This window comes from Euleptes europaea, chromosome 9, assembly GCF_029931775.1.
Source record: "Euleptes europaea isolate rEulEur1 chromosome 9, rEulEur1.hap1, whole genome shotgun sequence".
Lineage (NCBI taxonomy): Eukaryota > Metazoa > Chordata > Lepidosauria > Squamata > Sphaerodactylidae > Euleptes > Euleptes europaea.
The window spans coordinates 42,303,927-42,318,519 of record NC_079320.1 but is presented as its reverse complement, the minus strand read 5'-3'; the positions used below and the strand labels follow the sequence as shown (position 1 = coordinate 42,318,519).

General features: G+C 39.9%; 1 protein-coding gene across 1 annotated transcript in view; it reads left to right on the top strand.

Moving 5' to 3' along the window:
- The window catches only part of SLC10A7 (solute carrier family 10 member 7), a 168,316-nt gene extending 156,467 nt beyond the window's left edge, over positions 1-11,849 (top strand). The window contains exons 11-12 of the mRNA XM_056855521.1: positions 9,031-9,176; positions 11,642-11,849. Coding sequence (XP_056711499.1) covers positions 9,031-9,176; positions 11,642-11,686 — 191 coding nt within the window. The 3' untranslated portion in view covers positions 11,687-11,849. The remainder of the gene's footprint in view (positions 1-9,030; positions 9,177-11,641) is intronic.
- Positions 11,850-14,593: the final 2,744 nt, after the last annotated feature.

Here is a 14,593-nt window from a genome sequence, read left to right as displayed (position 1 = left end):
ATAATGTTTGAGAATATCCTGTCAACATGAATAGTTCTGTGCACCCTGCCGAGTAGAGTTTTCACATAGTGGTCCAGCTACTTCTAAAAAAGTAGAGGGTAGGGTTTTTAACAGGTGTATATTTTAAATGGTTCAATTAGGCTGTTAACGAAACTTATGACAAGACATAGCAATTAATCACCATACACAGTGCTACAGCTGCTGTCATTGTTAAAAGGGAAACCGTGTGGGTAGTGGTTTGCTTTACTAGTATCTGAGAGATACAGTTTCAAATTTCCACTCTACCTGGGTCAGTCCTTCTGCCTAACCATCCTCACAGGGTTGTTGGGAGGACAGAATGGGGAAGAAAGTACCACCTGCACCAGCCTGAGCTCCTTGGAGGAAGGGCAGGCTTTTTAAAAAAAGTGATAGGTATAAAGTGATGGCTAGGCATTGACCCCTGTTGCTTATAACAGTATGGTATAAAAATATATAACCTATCCATACTGAGAGATATACAGTGCAATCCTAAACAGAGCTACACTCTTCTGAGCCCTCTACACAGGGTTCCTTCATGTCTTGAGTAAACATTGCATTGTCAGTGTCGATGCATAATTAGATGCATATCTGCCCTCAAATTGTCTGCACATGTGAAGCCTCCTTTCAAAAGAAGGCCTGTCTTTCTGGGTTGAGGTGGTCTTTTTTGGGGGGGAGGTATAAAATGTGAAAAATCTAAAGTGTGAATGTGAAAACATGTTTGTAAACACTTCTTCCATGCCAGTATGCTTGCCAGAAGGCTAGGGTTGGCTTCTCTTTCCTTGCAAGTATACATTCAGTGGCAAATTTTATTCTTATCACTCCCTAAAATATGAAATAGCCTTTGGGTTGCTATCCACAGGACATTTTTTTGCGGGGAGAAATCTCATTTACATCTAGGAGATTACTACAGAAATACTCCCTAGGAAGTGACTTCTGGATTGCCAGCGTGGTGGTTAGAGTGTTTGACTATGGCCTGTGTTCCTATCCCCACAAAGCTCCGTGGATGGCCCTGGTCCAATCATTTTTTCAACTTTGTCAAAATGGGAAGGGAGAACCATGCATACTGCCTTGAGCTCCATGGAGGAAGGGTGGGATAAGAAAGGATGGATGGCACCCCTAGTGTAGCTCTCTCTCCAATAAGCCTTTGGGGGGGAAAGGATGCATGAGTCTTCTTAAATTGCTTATAAAACTATAGTTAAGTGAATAAGCTGCAAGTTCATCTTTTTCTAATATGTCCCATCCCCTGTGTCCTGAAAAGGTTGCTCATGAATGGAAAAAAGTCTCTGTTCAATTTCTATACTTGCCTTTTTTATTTATAATGATGTGTAAAATAGGAAGGTTTCCAACTGCATAGCAGTGTGCAACTCATTTGGAATGTTTCTTATATTTGATAAATTGATCATCAGATAGACATATGTTTATTTGCTGCAAATATTGGTGTGTATTTGGTTCCTACTTTTCTTCACCTTTCCCGTTACAACAAATATACAGGAGATATGACATAGTGGCGTATTGATTTTTTTTTTTATTGTTCAAATTCTGACATAATTTTTTCTGGAAGAGGGGAACCAGCTTTATCTAGTGCAAAAAAAGTGATGTAGTCTAAATTCTCCATCACTAAGATAAATAATAGGTCCTAAGTTCTGTGAATACTCCATGAGTTTTTCTGTTGACCATAACTTAGTGCAAAGTGCTGCTTGCTTGGATATTAGTTTTGAAGTGGAAGACCTGCTGAAGAAAGAAGTCAGGCCACTGTCAGAATGTACAATCACTGGGTGTAAAAGGCAGCCGTAGTCTGAAACATGATTTCACCCACTCCTCCACACTACGCAAGCTGTGGTATCATGTTAAGGCTGGCGCAATGCTGTTCATGGTGATTTGATTCATTTTTTAAAGCTCTGTTATCTAATTGCTATGATAACGCAGTCAGTCAGGTATAGGTGTTTTTGAATCTGTGGCAAGCATCTTAAGTTGTCGGCATTTAATCTTTCATTGTTAACATCTGGAGAGATTGCTCAGGCCATCCATTAAACATTTCCAGGCTGAGCAATTACCCATTGAAAACGGAGTCTACGCTGAGCCTGTTTTCTGTTTTTGCTTCTGTTACGAATGGCACTAACTTGTATATTTGACATCCTTTTGTGGCACTGTGAACTACGGGAGCAATCTTAGGCGTATTTACTCAGAAGTAAGTCCCTTGTTATTCCATGTGGCTTGCTCCCAGGAAAGTGTCTTTGGGATTTCAGCCATTGTTAGCCAGTGGCTGAAAACCTTCTGTTAGTAGAAAGCACGCTTAGAACAATGCACTTTCTCCCTATCCTCCCCCCACCCAACCTCCCCCAGTATTGTTGATGGAAAAAGTGTTTTTCATATGAAACAAAAGAAATTGCTTTTTCTTTTCACTTGGTGATCTTCCTCCTCCATGGATTTTGTACAATAGATATGGATCTCTCTTGCCATAGAGAATTTCTCAGAAATAATTATTTTGAATCCCAGAATAGCTGCACAGCTTTCATAATAATATGTATATTTAGCTTCCCAGTGATGCATTTCCAGCGATCGTATTTCCCTCAGTTTTCTGCCAGAACTGAAATGCAGGTCTGCTGCCAGAAATGTAATCTCTGTGTTGAGTTCTCCTCCTTCCCTCTTGAACATGTAGAAACTTTTAACTACATCCTGACATTGTCAGACTGGGTATTTCTGGAAGTATCACGATAGTATCATTTCGGGCAGCAGCTCTGTGTTTCTCGAAAAGTGAAGTTCTGTGGCTGAAACAACATAATGGGGAAACCACGTGTGACTGATGTAGCAAGAAAGGGAATTGAGCAAGATTATTTTGGATGAAGAGAAATGTTACAGCTTTATTCTCAAATTTCATTTTTGGTGGGCCTTTCCTTATTTCCTTTGAAACAAAACATACTGGGAACGTATCATATTTCTGTTGCACTACAAAAATCAACATTGCTCATCCTGATTCATCTTGAAGTTTGAGACTTAAAAGATCCCCTGATTTCTTACCAACAGTTACCCTACTGAAACATATTATAAGACTGCTTATGTTGCAATGATGGATGGTCACCTTAAAGCCATCAGCGGGGGACAGATACTCTCATTAATACTTACAGATCTATCGATGGGTTTTGATGCATTCATCCACAAAAACTATAGTGACCAGTATTGATGGAAATACTTAACAGACTTTGCTGTCTGGGATTTCTCATGAAACGTACAGCAGTGTCTCCAGATGTAGTAATCTGAAGACTCCCATAGAGTTTGCCCCCTTTTTGTCTTCTGCGAACCACAAAAGATGTCTCCATGTCAACATCTAATAGATTAATTCTGGTCAAATCTCATTTGGTAGGCTTTCTAGTACCTGTGACATGGTGAGCAGCATCACACAAACAATAGCCATAATGAGGTCTCTGAAGAATTGCCAGTGCCTTTATAACCAAAACACATTTATTATCTGGAGCAATATAGTAAAGCCTGCCTGAAGAAGGCCTCTTGGACCCAAATGATTTGAACACTACTCAGTCAGTGGGAAACATCCCTTTTTCTTGGGCCAGGTTCTTGAGCGGGTATGGGTGCGCAACTCCAGATTTTCTTGAATGAGAGACTGGATGGGATCCAGCCAGGTTTTCCAATGGTTAAAAAAAGGGAGGAGGGTCCACTTTGACCTCCTATGGTAAAAAGCTATGCTGGGGCTCATGGGATTTGCATGGGCAAAAACCATATGTGACTGATGATGTAGCAAGAAAGGGAATTGAGCAAGATTGAATCCAACCCATTGTCTAGATCCATTTCAGACTTTATCATGCTGACCTGGAGTGGAGCTATGTCACTTAAATGCACATTACCTCCATGCTATTCAGTAGGCCTCAGGGGTTCTACAGATTGCATAGTTTTGCTACATAGCATTGTTCAGCTATGGTGAAACATACTTGTGCAGTCAAAGGACTGCATTTTAATTTCATTTTTGACTTTTATTTTTCTTCTGATTTTTAATGGCTTTAGGATATCTACAAGTCATGTACAAGTATCTATAAGTGACACTTTGAATGGCTACAAACCTTTCTTTACCCTCCTTTGATGGCCCCCCAAACGCATTTTTCTGGCCAGATTGACTTGAATGAAAAAGGCAGAGGGAAGTACTGTAAAAGGTGCTTTTTAGTTGGTTGCCTTTTTTTTTTTATGGACCCAACAATATTAATTTTAGGTGAGAACAAACAAACACACACCCTTCATTTTGATGGATGATGATTTTCCCAGTGCCTCCATTTAGTGTATCCACATCCTATAAGTTTCATTTATGCCTCGTATATTTTTTAAGTAAAATATTGCTGTGTTTTCAGAAATGCCTGCAAAAGGGATTTGGAATGTGATTGAAGAATACATGTAACAATCTGGGGACCTGTAAGGAATCATTGGGGAGGGGGGTCTATTGGAGAATTCCATACCCCCTCACTCCACACTTCCCCTTCCTGGATACCATAAGCTCTAAGGTGCCAGAGCAGCCCAGTTGCCCTCATCCCCTCTGTTTTCCCTCCCCTCATTAACTGACTCATAACTGTTCTCAATAGTCAAAGGGTAATGAGCAGGCTCAGTCCTATTTAGGCTACTTCAATTGTGGAACTTTTTAAAAAAATTACAGACTAATATTTTTGCTACATAGGGAGTCTCCTAAGTATACAGAAAACTCAACTTTGTCTGCATGTGGGCCTTTTTATTGTATTCCTGATCAGAGCTTGGCTATGCAGTTTGCTATTAGAGGAAAAGCTGGAGTCTTGTGAGGAACTGTCAATGTGGAGTAGGGATAAATGAAATCCCCCATGCATATCTCCCACTTCAGAATTATGTAACCTCTCATGGGGTTTAGCTAGGGTTGCCAACTCCAGGTTGGAAAATACCTGATTTGGGGGGTGGAGCCTGAGGAGGGCAGGGTTTGCGGAGGGGAGGGACTTCAATGGGGTATAATGCCATAGGGCCCACCTTCCAAAGTAGCCATTTTCTCCAGGTGAACTGATTTCTGTCACCTGGAGGTTGGCAACGCTAGGTTTAGCTGGCAAATTCTCTCTCTCTCTCTCTCTCTCTTATATTTTGTTTTGTTCCCTCTTTCTCTAAGCATTCTATGCTTCCTAGAGCATGCCCAGATCTGATCAAGCATTTCCCCCTTTTTCTTGTGGTTAATTTACAAAGTCAGATTGGTCTGGATACAGGAGCAGCGGAATCTCTCACAGTGCCATCCTAAACAGAATTGCACTGTTCTAAGTTCATTGAAGTCAAATATACCTTGTCTGTGAATTAGTTAGTTTTGCTGTTTTTATGATTGGCATGAGCCACCCACACATTTACACATTTTATTGTTACAGCCATCGGCCAGCACACTTCACTGTAGCTATATTAATAAAAATGAAATAATAACAATATCCCTTTGATGGCTATTATCGGCTTGGAGGGGATCTACATTCTAGAGTAAATGCTGAGAATGGGATCTATCAAATTTGGAAATGCATGGCATGTAAAGGATAACAAATATTTTGTTAGTAACAAAGAGAAGTTCTCTGGAATCCTAGCAGTATCAGCAGCAGCTGACGAATACCTACTCTGAAGGAAGTGCAGAAATTCAGGAGCATAAAATAAACATAAAATATGGGGAGGAAGAGAACCTGAGTGCCGGTTCTAATTGTTTTATCTTTTTCATCATGGGTATAGGATAAAAGGGAGCTCTTGGTTCCTTGTTAGAGAAAGGAAGCTCTCGCTTGAAGGTCTTGCTTGGCAGATGTCAGTTGAAAGCTCAGCAAAGGAATAGGCTGCCACATCAAACTCTGCTGGGTGATTTTAGACAAATGTGTCATGTGTGACAAGGAAAGACAGTGTGCCATACATTAGTGATTTCCCCAGTGTTTGGATCAGGTAGTAATGTGCTGAGAAAGTGCTCTTTATCTATCCTCGCTGTGTACTTGGTACAGCAATGGGGGAATGCTTTTGGTAGAAATTACTTCAGTCAGAAAAAAAGAGAATCCATTTACAATATGTGCCTTCTAACATCCTTCAGACAATGCATTGTATTAAAGAGGCATTTTGATTAATGTTTTATAAACACTTTTCAGCATGACAGCTTAAAGCCCCTGTAAAAACTGCAAATGTGTGGAGAGTGCTCACTTCCATATAGTCAAATGCCATCTCCTGAAGCCTAGCTCGGATCCTGTCAGCCATGGTGACATAGCATCGGTACCTTGGAGCATTAAAATTTATTTGCTTCATTTTTATAGCTGCAGTGATCACAAGATTTTTTAAAAAGCCTTGTATTTAAATTTTCTCAAAATACCTTTATGTCTCGCACGCTTAAAAAAATTATTTTACAGTTAACTAAAGGTACAGAAGGGCAGCATGACATTTTGCTTAAAGAAACTTGGAAGATGCAAAAGGCATGAACACGAAGAAGTGATAGAATGGGAAAGGGATGTGTGAGGTTAGACAGGGAACCATCTTAAGAGAGATCTGTTGAAGTTGACCTCTTGCAGTTGTGTGGGCCAAGCTTGGAGCAGAATTAGGGTCTTACATAACAGAAAATAGCATGTCACAGAATCTTCCACCTCTTCCCCAGAACCACCTCTTCTAACCACAGTCAGAACGGCCAGCTTATTTCACAACAAAAGACTAACACAGCAGAGGATTCCGATTCTTTGAACTTTATGGAAAGAACTTTATTCAGAGCAGAAGCCATATTCTGCATTATAAAATCCACACCGTGCATTTCCATAGGCCTCCCTGATTGTAGTCTGACACTTTGACCACCACGCCGGGCTGGCTGTTAAACTTTGTACAACTTGGATTTTGTTAGCCATCTTAATCATCCTGAAGGATAGCCAGGATATTGTTATTTATTAATATTGTTAATATAATTAACAATTGTAATTGTTTGATAATTATAATTGTTGTTATTTATGAATATTCTTAATATAATTACACACCGGAGAAGATGGGATCTAGTCGAAGGAGAGGCTGCCCATCCCGCTAAGTTTCCAGCAGGAAAGGTATCCAGAGGGGTCATAAGAGCATAAGAAAAGCTATGCTGGATCAGACCAAGGTCCATCAAGTCCAGCAGTCTGGTCACACAGTGGCCAACCAGGTGCCTCTAGGAAGCCCACAAGACAACTCCAGAAAAATCCTTCCGTTGTTTCACAGCACCTAATATAATGGGCATGCTTCTCTAATGCTGTAGAGAATAGGTATGCATCATGACTAGTACTCATTTTGTCCAGTAGCCATGGCTAGCCCTATCCTCCATGAAAATCTCCACTTCCCTCTTAAAGCCTTCCAAGTTGGCAGCCATCACCACATCCTGGGGCAGGGGGGAAAATGGCAAGGAAGGGTGGGGAATAGTTGTGCCAGAGTTCCAAGCGTGCTCTTGTGCCCTGACTCTCATTTGTTTCCCCAGACTCAGAATGGAATCGAGAAATTGTTAAGCCATTGTAGACTGGCTTAACATTTTTCATGCATGTCTACTGATTAATCGGAGCACTCTGACTCCTGCGGCACTCTGGTCTGAACAAGAACTCAGTTTCCCCTTTTAAAAAAACAACTACAGCAACTGGTGCATACATGAGTATTCATATGGAACAATTTTAATACTTTCTGAAATTCGCTTAAAAAGATGTTTAACTTTTGCAAGCCCTTCTAAAGGATATGGTTAGATTTGCTGATGTTTTTTATACATACACACACACACATACATGTATATGTATATGCGCTCAGAGACACTCTGCAAATTTATACTGAACAGATTTAATGTTCATGTTCCTGTCATAATCCATTACATCAGAATCTGCATGCTATAAGTGATGAGAGGAACTGGAGTGGTCAGATCGAAATAAAGATAACCAGATCCTTTTAGTTTAGCACTTTCATTCTTGGCTACCCATCTGAAGGAGTTAATCTTCTGTACTCTACTATTTTTGTTTTAGCGGCACCTGTTTGTGTCACTGTTGTTCAAATCAGTGTTCCTGTTTTAAAGTTAGGATAGCACATGCTACGGACTGAAATATCCAAGGACAGCCTGGCTAAAAATTGATGACTGGCTGGGTTTCCTTATTTGCATGAAAATGTGGTTCAAAGAACACAACATCTCCTCTTAGACCAAGGACAGAAGATTGAAAGAGTTTGCAGAGTTTGAAAGAGTGTAGCTTCCAAAGTAGTGGCTTAGTTACCCTAGTTGAAAACGTTACAGGATTTAAAACTTTTTCTCATTTTGGAATTTTTTGAGAGGGAGGAATGGTCTTAGTAAAGTTGGACTATTTGTTACTGGGACTGAAAATACCTTGTTCCAGAAACCCCACCTGAAAGTATATTCCACTGAACCTGCAGCTTCATCTAGACCTCCCCCTCAAAATCCCAGTTTCCCAATGCATTAGATCTCTGACAACTTTTTAGCTTCATGTTGGGCAAAACAGAGGGCATTACTTTTCACTCCAAGGGACAAGGATTGTCTTCTTGTGCTCTGTCTCTTTCATGGCAGGGGAGGGCTTATAGCAATAGGATATTTGTTCATAGACAAAGCAAGCGGGCTCAGCAGTGGTATCATAGTGCCACAAGGAATATCCTGAGTGGGGGGTGAGGTAAGTATATTTGGCATAGAGATAAAGGAGAGCAAGGGGAGAATCTAGGTCACCCCCCAGTATCTGTACAGTTGCCCTCTAGCAGGGTACAAATTTGCATTAAGCCTCTGGCTGAAAGAATGCAGCTTTCAAATTGATAGGTTTGTGCTCGGAGTCTCTCTGGTATTCTCCTCCACGTCCCGTTTTGCCAAAGGGAAAGGGCTTTTCTTTGCTGCTGAGGATTTGTTGTGTCTTCGTGTTCTTCTGCCTCTTTCAAGATAGTTCTGTGTCTTCGTTCTTCCTGCACTATCTGTTCTTTTTCTGAAATGTTTAAAAAGTAAAATGTTTTCCTATGATAGTTGACACAGAAAACACATCAAAGCATTCTGAAGTTTAGCTGTCTTTCTGCCCACAGGAATACCAATGCTGAAGATAGTCTTTGAGGGCTATGAACACCTGTCTTTAATTTCCGTCCCTTTACTTATCTATCATCCGGCTCAGATCCTCCTTGGTAGCGTCTTAGTACCAACGATAAAATCTTGGATGATTTCTAGACAAAAGGTAAGGAATTAGGACTGTAATTACGCATGGTACATTAAAAAAAGAAAATAAATCCGCCTTAGACTTAACGGAGGATAACAAAGCCTCCATAAAAGCAGGCATGGGAGAACCATCGCAACTAGGTTGCTATTCAGGTATAGTACCGTCAGAGTTTGCTCCTTGATAGGACCAATCTGCAGGGTGGAGAACCAGGTAGGGTTGAAGAGGGGCATTGTTCGTATTGCTGGCATCATAGGTAGCACATAAATAAATAAGCCTTACAAAGATGCCCTGAAATGTAAACTGTCAATAGCACTGTGCTATGTTTTCCCGTTGAGCAGCTTAACGAAGGTACAGGTCCGGCGTAATGATCCACGGTAAAGCTGTCTGCAGAATGAAAAGCCTCCTTTTGTTCCGCCTAGATTTCATAAACAATTGGAGCAAAGGGGCTTGGAAATTGGAATATCAGTTACAAATGTAATATGTAACAGCCAAGCCAATGTTTTGCAGCTCAGGTGGTAGTTCCCAAGACAAAGAATTAGGACACAAACCTCACCAAGCAGACTGTTTTTTTGGTGGAGCATTCCACTTTGGATAATTCCAGTCATTTTTCTGCTTGTTCCTTCACCCATGCATTCTTGCCCAGTCAAGATGCTCTTATGAGGTAGGGCTCAGTGGTAGAGCATTTGCTTTCCATAAAGAAAATCCTAGGATCAATCTTTAACATCTCAATTTCTTGGGGGGGGGGGAGATCAAGTGGTAGCTGATGGGAAACACCTCTACCTAAGTCCCAGCGCCTGTCAAAGAAAATAATAATGACCTTGATAGACCAATGGGGGGGATTTCACATCCCAAAAAGATTTGGTATGGTTTTATTTCTCCAAAATCCATGCTTCCAATCAAGTCTTAATGAGTCTACAATACCAGACAAGTTAATTTTAATCATTTGTTATAATTCCATTCAAATACTGTTCTTCTGTGCTCTTGGTTATTTTTTTCATAAATATTATTCTAATTACATGGTTTAATATTACTGTTTTTATAAATCAGGAAGTTTGCTTTTGATTCAGTAGCAATAATTACAGTAGATTCTGATGTTGTGCCTGGATAATGGTCTCCTGCTTTGAAAGTAAACATGTCATCTTCACCTTGATGTTTATTTTTCTATCAACACCTTGGCTTCTCCTTGGCATTTCTCTCATGGTGGAAAACTGTTATCCACACACAGTGCTCAGCTCCACTGACATCCGTGCTTAATTATGGTACTAACATGTGATCTCTTCATATGAAATGGAATTTAAATATTTAGAAGTTCATCGACAAGAGGGCGTTTCTCCTTGGCAAGTAGTGCTGCATAATCTGCCACACACCAAAGTAAAAGAGTCTGTTCTCACAAACGACATTTGAAATGTTTATGTCGCTAATATCAACTTCAGTTCATTCTTAAGCTCAAACTCAATTAAAGGTTGTTGCATTGTTTGCCTGTGGCCTATGCGCACTCTGTTTTTACTCCCTGTTTAACCAATTTTTTCCCAAAATGGGCATTCAGGTTCAGTTTATTGCATACGGCATATACATATATAATTGATAAAAGTTAGATGTTACTAACAAATTAAAACTCATGGGATGTGTTACTGTAACCCATCGGAACTTATCTTAAAACTGAACAAACAACATTGTTAAAAGTTTGACATTCAAGAATCTAGACTTTAAATAACATAAAATAAACATCGTAACCACTCAGAACTTGATGTCATAGCTATGAAATAAAAGAAACCCTAATACTGAAATCTCAAACCCATTACAATTTTGGTCCCAATTTTTAAGCGACTGCCTACATAAGGTTCACATTTGTGGATAGGATTTGTGGGCATTAAATATATCTTTGTGTGTGTGTGTGTAAAGTTGCACCTGAGTTATGGCAACCTCATAGGGTTTTCAAGGCAAGAGACTATCAGAAGTGGTTTGCCATTGCCTTCCTCCCTGGTATTCCTTGGTGGTCTCCCATCCAATTACTAACCAGGGCAGACCCTCCTTAGCTTCTGAGATATGACAAGATCAGGCTAGCCTGGGCCATCCAAGTCAATTAAATATAACTATGAATTCTAAATCTTGTTTCACTATCTGTTGGAACATTTGATTGACCCCCTGTAAGAAACAATCTTTCATTAGCTCCAAAGGTTTGGGGAGGGGAGGGACTTCAGTGCCATAGAGTTTAATTGCCAAAGTGGCCATTTTCTCCAGGTGATTGGCAACCCTACTCTGCGCCACTCCAATTTCCCTTTCAAAAATGCTAGGAGAGTCATTCATAACTTGCCCAGCATAGTGTCTAGTTTGGCCATATGAGAGGGTGCAACCAGAGAACCAGACTCTTTTGTCACTATCTTGCAAAGACAGTTTGTAGCAACTACATTGGAAGAATGTTGTATTGTTTAGCCTTGCTTTTATGAATGCCATAAACTGATGGTTTATTTTAATATCTGCAGGCACTGAAATTAACAAAGCAGCCCAAGATGCCAGTGAAGGTATAACGAGAGAAGCGATCCACTGAATGTACATATGTACTATACTGTACATACAGAGACAACTCAGAAAACAGGCATATGTGAATGTTGCTTCAATATTTTATTTTTATAGATACATATTATATATATATATATATTTAAAATACCTATTGAAGTGCCTTTAAATTTTTTTGAAAAGCATCGATTCCAAAGCCACGTGGCTGGTTACTAGAAAAGGTTGCACACGTTTTTGAGATCCTTTAATTTTTTTAAAAAAAAATTCTTACGCGAGCAAGACTTGGAGCGTCTGTCATTGCACATTCTCAGAGACAGCAGGTACAATCCACCAAAAAAAAAAAAACAAACCCTCTCTCAAAAAGAGTGAAGATTGAACGGGAGCCAAATTGAGTGGACCATGTTGAACTGTTTACACATTAGTATATTAAACCAGGACATAATAAACCAGGGACAGCTCGCTTCTGGCTGCCGGCAGGAAAGCACTTTCTGAAGTTCTCGTTGAGAGTAACTTGAATTTCTGTGTGATTCCATAACCCTCCCTGCTCGTATGATTGTGACATGCCTTTTTCTTCTGTGTACACTCAGCATGGGGCCATCCATTGGAAGAGAAACTGAAAAGCATGAATTATTTGCATTTGTTGACACCGTTGTCTAGACATTCCTTCAAAGTTAATGGTTTCTCACGACAATTCTCTCCGTTCCATTTTTATGATATTGTGGCATTGTATATCTTAAATGCATCATGAGCTTCTTCAAAGAGACGGCCTGGAGCTCAGGTGGATAGAAAAGGATCTGTGATCTGCAGCTAGAGTGTTCCCCCCCATTATTATTGTTAACCAAACTGAGCGGAAAAAAGAAGTGTGTTTCCTTTTTCTTGCCCAAGTTCAGTACATGCCTCCCCACAGTGACACAATGCGAGATACTAATACTGCAGTACCTGTTTCTCCATAGTTTAGAGAGTTGCTGTTTTTGTTGGATCTTGGGCAGCACACAGAACCTTCTGAGGGTGGAGAAGGGAGGGTTATTTGTCAACCAGGAAATATATTCGTCTTCTTTACACATTTTGAGGAGCGCTGGTGATAAAGGGAGGATCTGTCTAATCTGACAATCAGTTGTAGCTTGATTTTTTTTACAAAATGAAATTTTCTTTACATTTTTATAGAAGGGAGGAATATTAGTGCATTAATGAATATGAAGGGTGGGGGAAGGGTAAGCACTGCACCTTATTCAAGACAGGCGTCGTTAGGCTAAGTGGTGACCCCAGCAGGGAACACATCAAGTGTGGTCTCATAAGCTCAGTAGTCCTGCAGCTTCATCCAGTAATTTAGAGCTCCTCTGCTCATGAGGATCCTCATAGCCTCCATCATTGAAGTGGGTGTAGTAAGAGCCAAGGCTGCACATTGGGATTGCGCATGGAATTCTTGGGATAGGAGGATCGACTGCGACCATGTTCCACAGCAGGTTAATGAAAAGACTGAACGTCAAGTTCTTAGGGAACAGCATACAGCTTCAGTATTACTATTAACTGCATATATATAAACCATCATGAAATACATTCCCAGAGTTTAATCATGCTATATTGGGATTGATGGTCCTGCCCAAATAATTCCATTTGGTGCCAAGCTGAGATGGCTTGGGTTGGCAACGATCCATATCAAGTAATTGCCTCGTCATTAAGGTTCAATTATCTTTATCAACGGATCATTCTGGGAGATGAATGTATGATAACAGCCATGTTCTTGGCACCCATTTAACAAGGATTAAGGTCGGTGAAGTTTAGCATACCAGCCTAGAGACTGCTGCATTCCACTAATTGGATGGTCTGAATGTTTATGTAGCAATTCTTTTTTTAAAAAAATGGTGCACCACATTGATGTTTCTAACAAGTCTGCCACTAGAAGAATACCTAAAACCAATCGCGAGCAGGGTTCTTGATTAAGTGGACCAAACATGTTTTACAAAACTCACCTCATTTAATATCTGATGGCTCATCTTGACTGGGTGATTAAAAACATGAACAAACAAAAGGATAGATAAGGGCACACAATGTTGTTGTTTTCCCAGAAATCCTTTTCTGAGCCTCCAGCACACATGTTCCCCTAACCCATAGTCCTTCCGGTCATAAACTGAGGAAGAAAATTAGGTCCCAGAATTTTGTGATTGCCTGTTTCAAAACAGTTCACTATATATTGAGAATTTTGTGTGCAAAGGAAGTAAATAAATAGGGAGTCATACAAGAGCGCAAGCTTTGCTCTTGTGCAAATCCAGATCATTTTGATGCTCCTGGAACATGAAACATTCCTGGCAGTTCATTCCCATTAACTCACACCCTACCCTTCTGTCCTTTCATTTGAATCTCTCAATCAGTCAAAACACTGCTAATATTCCAACAGATCTACCTCGAAGTACACCACCATCAGTTCATGGGTTTTAATTATAAAATGTTGTCATGGCGATTTGATTTATATGTTACTCTACTTGTTCTATGGAGCAGCAGTTTTGTGTAGGCCCTTTTTGGCCATAACTGTTGATGGCACGGGACAGCCTAAATGGTGTTATGTTTCTTCCTGTTTTTACATAAGTGATTGTTGGATGGATTGTTCTGAAGGGGACATAAAGCAAAACTGAAGTACATCTCTTAAATCCATACTTAGTAAAACTTAATTATTCATATCCAAAATGTTGCATTATGTTAAAGGACTGTTAAGATGTTCATTCCATGCCTTCAGTTATGCCTACATGTCTTTATAAAAGAAAATCATTGGGTAGTAGTTTGTTAATGTAGAATTGGGAAATGGACAAATGGATGGGTTTGCAGTTTATTTTTGTAACTTGGCTTCATTTTTTTCCTGAGTAAATCTGTTTGTTTCTTTTTAAAATGCAAACTTAAAATAAAAATAAAATGACTGGTTAAAT